General features: G+C 40.2%; 1 protein-coding gene across 1 annotated transcript; it reads left to right on the top strand.

The window, feature by feature from the left end:
- The first annotated feature begins 5472 nt into the window (after positions 1–5472).
- On the top strand, positions 5473–6677 carry LOC115760974 (muscle-specific protein 20). The gene is made up of 3 exons (XM_030702575.1): positions 5473–5573; positions 5756–6088; positions 6159–6677. The coding sequence occupies exons 1-3, from the start codon at positions 5544–5546 to the stop codon at positions 6348–6350; spliced, it is 555 nt and encodes a 184-aa protein (XP_030558435.1). The 5' UTR covers positions 5473–5543; the 3' UTR covers positions 6351–6677.
- The last annotated feature ends 392 nt before the right edge of the window (positions 6678–7069 follow it).

Below are 7069 nucleotides of genomic sequence, written 5' to 3'. Positions count from 1 at the left end.
AACACTCACCTTCCAGTTTACAGGGCATATAAACGTCTTTTAACTTTTTGGTTTTTTGGCCAATTATTACCTGTATATTTGGTTTTTTCTCTAATTTGATCTGGTTTAAGCCTGATTGAGCGCCAATATCATTGAATAAAATATTGGGTTTGGGCCAACCTTTTTCTCGTTCTTCTTTTTTTTTTGCTTGGAATTCGTAATTAGGGTTTTTCATATTAACCATCAAGGACTAAGGCTGAATTGGCCAAATGAAATGTTGGCAAACAAAGTTTTGCGCGTGCTGGGGCGAGTGGGGGAGGGAGGGAGGGGCGGTGTCGGCAAATGAATTTGCGGGCAGACAAAAACCCAAAAAAAAGCAAACAAAACCAGCGAACAGCACGAAAAGTTCAAAGGATGCCGCAGACTCCCATAGAAAAAGCCACAAATAAAGCAGGAAAAAAGTAAGCCAAAAGTATAAATAATTAAAATGTCTGTCAATAAGACGCGAAAAGAAAGGGTATACAAACTGTTTACCTATCTTCTTCTTCTTTTTTTTGGTAGTTCGTGCGAATGCTCATATAATTTTAATTGCTTATTGGTGAAAGGAAAATAAACTGTGCAACCGACGTAAAAGAGAAAATCTGTGTACAACTTATAAATATCAATTGCCGCAGTCTCTGCCCAGCTTTGGGACACGCGGCGTATGCGCGATGCGTTCTGTTTATTTTTATAGCCCGATGACGACATTGAGTCTCGAGTTTTTCCAATTAAATGTTCTGGCGGCAGTCGACAGTTGATAATAAATAATGCTGCTATTTATAGCTGGACTGTCTGCATGGCACAACTATTTTGCCACATAATTTCTTGTTTATTTATTTAAATCAAAAGCAAACAAAATAAAAGGCACAAAAGCCGAATGTCAAGTGCAAAAATTATTTGGCCAATGCCTGACTTCATTTCCGTTTTCCGTTTCTGTAAAAACAAACGGAAATACGGAAATACAGCTAAACAATAGCCACAAGTGGGTTTCTGGGCTACCAAATTCCCGAGAGCGTAAATAGGCAATCAAAAACGGCAGGGAGGAAGGGAGGGCATTCAGGCCAACGCATTGAACCCATTTTCGCTTGACTTCATTTGTTGGGCTTATGCGTTGCCCATTCTGTGTATACTCTAACTTGGGGTATATTAGCTTGTGCTCAAATGCCTGAAGCGGCCATTCAATTTGCTTTTTATATATAATAATTATATATATATATATGTTTATACAAAGTTTCCCACACATTATCCATAAATATTATTTATTTTGTAGGGCATTTAGTATTCGCCTTGCACCCAGTTAGCTGCGGTTTGTTGCCCATTGTGCTGGCTGTTTTGGGCATTGCCCTTGGCTATGCTCTGGTATGTGGCCCTTTGTTACGATTTTATGTTGATTTATGGGAAAATAATCCTGGCGCATTTAGCATGCAGTACCAGAGGCCTAAGCATAAGCCTCCAACTTAGCCCGGCCGACTGCAAATCAAATTTACGAAACAAACACAACAAAATCCGCAAGTGTTCAAGTGGCTAACTTGCTGTTTAAGTTGCTTCAACTGAAGTGCCTGTCAGGGCTGTTGAGGAATTAAGTTCTTATACCCTGTACGCACAGTGGTAAGTGGGTATATTGGGCTTGTGCTATGTCTGCTTGCTCTCACGTAAGCTTAGGCTCGCATTAAACATATTCTGCAACTAAAGTGGCCTCCCTTTAAATTTGTTTTTACCGTAGGGTATCCATTAGTCGGCTACATTTGTATGGCTGTAAATTAGATTGCATTTCACATTTTTATTGCGCACACAAGCAAATGTAATTAAATTATTGCAATTTGTTTTCCATATCAAACATTTCCTTTTGCATTCGTTTAATAATCATTTAAAGGCAATGCCAGATTTTGGCATGGAATTGCAATCACGCGTTTCTGTGTAACCGCGGGGCGTTCATTAAATTGCCCAGCCAAAGGGCGAATTTAATTCACTTAAACGAAATGACAGTGGAAATACCAAAATGCTGTTAATTAAAAAATTGCTGCCCTGGGCGCGAGCTCAGAGACTGGGCCACGTATTTTGGCTAACCCAACAACTGGACGACTCTGCCTTGGCCCACAGCGGCTGTAAAAATAAACCAACACGCCATGCGGCGGGAATGTGTGAAAAAAACAAAACAACAGCGCCCCCCACCGGCAGTTCCGCACCCTCGCCCCTTGACCATATCTAACAGTCGCAGCAGCCCAACGCTCGAGAGTCCAATAGCCCCCCCATCCCCACCCTCGGCCCGGCTGAGAGACGCCTGGAAAATCTCGAATGCTGACGCAGCGCAACTATTTCGGCCAGCTTTTCCACCTGTTCAAATGTGCCAGAGCAGCACAAGGGCATAAAAATAGACACAACCCAGAGCACAATTTGTGCGACGTTTCGCTTCTGCCAGCGCTTGTTATCGAAATTGTATCCGCTCTAGCGGCAAGTGTTATCGCTGCGCCCGTTGTCGACAGTCTGCGGCCAGCAAGGTCACACTGTCAAAGCCATTTTGTTATGCCTCCATTTTACTTATTTTCTCTCTTTTGATTGGGCGCCTTGTTGTTGGCCTTAGCGAAATGTATGTTATTTGCGGCATTGTTGTTAATATGAATAAAATATAACCATTTATTAAGGGCATGCATTTTGTCCGTCTCGACATTCAAAGCATTCCGAAATCTCAATCCCACCCAGCCTCAGGCAAGCTTGTGTATGAGATGCTCTAACAAAGTGGCGTATACGCAATATGCGACACTTTAGGTAACTCATATGATACTTATATATAATTTAAGAAATTGCAGCTTAATTTAAGCATATTTTGAAACAGTTTTTAATATATTACTATATAAAGAGTTTAGATAAATGAACTTTAACTTATCCTTCTCTCGCCTTAACTCAATCTGTGACTTTTGATTGTTGGCAATTTGCATTGCTTTAGACAAAAGCGTATTCAGTCTTTGGCAACTCTTGATGTTTCAGTTTATTTTGTTCATTAGACATTTTGACATCATTTAAATTTTGTGCCGAGTGCCCTCAAGCGTTTTTCAATAACGCACAGCATATAAATTAAATTAACTGCCTGGACCTTGTGCATTTGAAAAGTTGTTTTCCGTTTTTAGATTAATGTAAATGCCAATGGCATGTGTCGGCCATTATAGGTATTCAAATTATCTTGTAATAATTAAGTTTTATGGCTTTTATTGTTGTAATTAATGAAAGTTAATAAAAATAAATAAAATGGTTCTGTCAGTCGGTCGTTAAGTTTCTTTCTTGTCCTCCGAAATGTCCGATAGGGAGGGTATTTCGAAAAAGTTTAAAAATTCCATTTTAGCCTTGATTGTGTCCCCCTTTGGCGTCTTCAACATCCCCTCGTCGTCCTCATCATCGTCATCATCTTCCTTGTCAAAGAACACATCAATTCCCGTTGCATCTTTACACTCTAAATGATTCGTACTCGTTTGAGTACTCGACGAGGCCGTCGCAACGACTTCAGTGCTTACTTTTAGTTCGGTTTGCAACTGAATTGGCTTGTCAGTTATTTCGTGTAACTGTTTATCGGAATCGGAGATTTTGAAACGTATATTACGCGCATCCTTTCGGCGTGCCTTGCGTGCCGCCCGCTTCGATTCTTCTTCCGGGGATTCCCCATCACTAGAAATTTGCCTATCCTCAGCGTTTTCGAGAGTTTCTCCGTTCCCGTCCACAGCCTTCTTCTGCTGCGAATTTTTAAGTGTATTTTCTCGAACTTCTTCATCGGTTTCGATTTCACTTTCACTTTCACGCCGTCCGAAACGCTCTATTTCAGCATCCAATTCGGATTCTGTGCTGGCAAGGCTGCTTTCGACTATTCTTGAAGTGGGTCCATTTGTTCTGTTTATTGTTGCTGTGAATTTAGCTGTTGCTAAGGCTGTCTGTTTTTTGGAGTCCATAGGAAGGCTTTCCTTATATTTCTTAATGTGTCATTGTTCGTATTGTTTTGAGTAAATAACATTTAAGAATTTAAAATAACATTCAAGAATTTACAAAATTGATAAGATATGCAGAGCTAAGAAGAAAGTAAATCTAATCTGCTATTTTTTTTTTCTGGTAAAGATTATTAAGTAATTTTGTGAGCTATAAATATCCATTTACTTAGCCCACATTCCCACATTTTTTCAAGCTGAACCCGAAATGAATATTTTAACAAGTCAGAGGTTCTAGTCGGGAGCTCCCGACTAGGGGATACCCTGAACCCTCTTCTTCCAACATCAAATGCATATATATATTCTATTTTAGAAGCTATATGTCAAGTTTTGTGACTCTAGCTCTTATTATTTACCAAAATTGCCCAAAAAACAGGATATCGATATCGATATTTATCGATTGCTTGGAAACGGAGTAAGTTATCGATTATCGGAAACAAACTCAATCTGCGCAGACATTGGGAGCACCTACATCTAGCTTTTATAGGTTCTGAGATCCTTGCGTTCATACATACGGACGGACGGACAGACGGACGGACGGACGGACGGACATGGCTAGATCGACTCGGCTATTGGTGCTGATCAAGAATATATATACTTTATGGGGTCGGAGATGCTTCCTTCTGCCCGTTACATACATTCGGATTTTGCACAAATACAATATACCCTTATACCCATTTTTAATGGGTTCAGGGTATAATAAGTAATTTTTATAATTACGTGAAATTCGCATATTTGCAGCACTTTTTACACAATTCAAATTCATTCAACACTCGGTGTGGTCAATTCCAATGCCAATTTTAAGCATGATCCAATGCATTCCGATTCCAATTGGAAATTACGAGCAATGGGAAAAAAAATACAATTGCAACAAGACAGCTGGCCAAATGCCGAAAGTCCGAAAAGTGTGAAAAGAGTGGAAATTTTCAATGATAAACACACAGCACGATGATCATATATATATATATATATATATGGTATATATATATGGGTTAATTGGATTATGAGAACAACAATAACATGTGGAAGAAGAAGAGGCAGAAGAAGAAGCAGCAGCAGCAGCAGTAGCTGTAAAAATTTACTTAGGGGCGCGCGTCTATTTTCACAATATGTGTGAAAAATTATTGAAATTGATTTTTAGCTAAGTTTTTGGATGTTGCTGGTCTAAAATTAAAACGCACGACTCATGCGAGATGGCGACGCTCAAAGTCGGAACACTGAGAAATAAATTGCTAACAACACACACACACACACGCTAACACACTAACACACACACACACGCTCGCATGTCAGATATGGTACAGTAGACACCCACGCCTTTGCTCAGCCAGCGATCGTTCGTATAGACGACTCCGAATTCGGATATATTTTTGGAAAATTCTTGAAAAGCATCGGAGTGTGTGTGTGTGTTGTGTTGTGCGTGTGTGTGTTCAGCTCTTGCTCTCGCGCTTTAAAAGCCGCATACGCCCTGTGGCCGGGCATCAGTGTAGGCTTGCAATAGCTTTGGTGAAGATCTTATAAATTGTTTACTCCCACCCAAAAACACAAACCTCAAAAATGTCTCTAGAACGTGCTGTTCGTGCCAAGGTGAATAAAAGTGAAAATACAAAAAAATATATATATATTTATATAAAAATACATACATATATATAAAAAGAATACAATTTAATAAGTTCAACTATGCAAATGAAAAGTGTTCGTGCCGCAAATGAAAATTGTAATAATAATAATAATTTTTTTTGTTGCAAAATGACCTCATCTGGCTGTAGATTGCCGGCAAACGCAATCCCGAGATGGACAAAGAGGCCCAGGAATGGATTGAGGCCATTCTTGGTGAGAAATTCCCCGCTGGTCAGCTGTACGAGGATGTGCTGAAGGACGGCCAGGTGCTCTGCAATTTGATCAACAAACTGCAGCCGGGCGCTGTGTCCAAGATCAACTCATCGGGCGGTCAGTTCAAGTTCATGGAGAATCTTAACAACTTCCAGAAGGCTCTCAAGGAATACGGTGTGCCCGATATTGATGTCTTCCAGACTGTTGATCTGTACGAGAAGAAGGATATTGCCAATGTGACCAACACCATTTTCGCTTTGGGCCGTGCCGTAAGTTAATTGATTGACTGACTGACTGATTGATTGATTGATTGACTAACTGGGCTTGTTTGTGTTGCAGACCTACAAGCATCCCGAATTCAAGGGCCCCTTCCTGGGCCCCAAGCCCGCCGATGAGTGCAAGCGCGACTTCAGCGAGGAACAGCTGAAGGCTGGCCAAACCATTGTCGGCCTCCAGGCTGGCTCCAACAAGGGCGCCACCCAGGCTGGCCAGAACATTGGCGCCGGCCGCAAAATCTTGCTCGGCAAGTAAATGCATGGCTCTCGCCCTCAGCAGTTGCCTTCAACTTTCTGTCTGTCTTTCTAATTTGTTATTTAAACTACATCTATGTTTAATTGTTAAGTTTACAAACCAAAACATTAAACCAACAACAAAACTATTCCTCACACAAAACACACAAAAAACCAAAAAAACCCCAAAAAAAAAGAAACACTCACACAAATGCAAGTACGCACACACACACACACGCACAAGGGCTTGTCGCGATGCGCCTTATATTAAGTATACGCCTAAGTTAATTTATACAAGAAAAGCAATTAATAAAAAATTGATGATGATGATATTGTGGAGAAACAGAAACCGAGAACGTGCAGCATAATTGAAAGCGCAACGCGTTTCGGCCATTCAAATTGATGGCCAAATCGAACACGAATCCAATTCCCGTCTAATCACATCAATGTGTTGCGTTTGTGTGCGTGTATTTGATATTATTTATTCATTTTATTCATCTAAACACTTGCGCATGGATCTGTGTCTATATGCGCTATGATCTAAATATGGCTGCCACAGCTCTGATATATATACATTTATATATACCTGAATATCGCGACGAAAACATAAACAGCCTGTTATTTAGAAGTATGTGCAAAAAAATTCCATTGAGACGTCTTGAGGTCATTGCAGACAGCTACTTATGAGAGTCTATATATGTGTATATATATGTGTGTTTATATATATAGCTTCGATCCAGG

This window comes from Drosophila novamexicana, unplaced genomic scaffold, assembly GCF_003285875.2.
Source record: "Drosophila novamexicana strain 15010-1031.04,08,12 unplaced genomic scaffold, DnovRS2.1 tig00000462-arrow-pilon, whole genome shotgun sequence".
Lineage (NCBI taxonomy): Eukaryota > Metazoa > Arthropoda > Insecta > Diptera > Drosophilidae > Drosophila > Drosophila novamexicana.
This window is presented reverse-complemented; position numbering and strand designations above follow the sequence as displayed.

What these genes read in the sequence shown, in the direction of transcription:
- LOC115760974 (XM_030702575.1), top strand. Translation starts at nt 5,544, where the DNA reads ATGTCTCTAGAACGTGCTGTTCGTGCCAAG. An exon ending in AACGTGCTGTTCGTGCCAAG is followed by an intron (nt 5,574 to 5,755) that starts GTGAATAAAAGT and finishes ATCTGGCTGTAG; the next exon opens with ATTGCCGGCAAACGCAATCC. An exon ending in TTTTCGCTTTGGGCCGTGCC is followed by an intron (nt 6,089 to 6,158) that starts GTAAGTTAATTG and finishes TTTGTGTTGCAG; the next exon opens with ACCTACAAGCATCCCGAATT.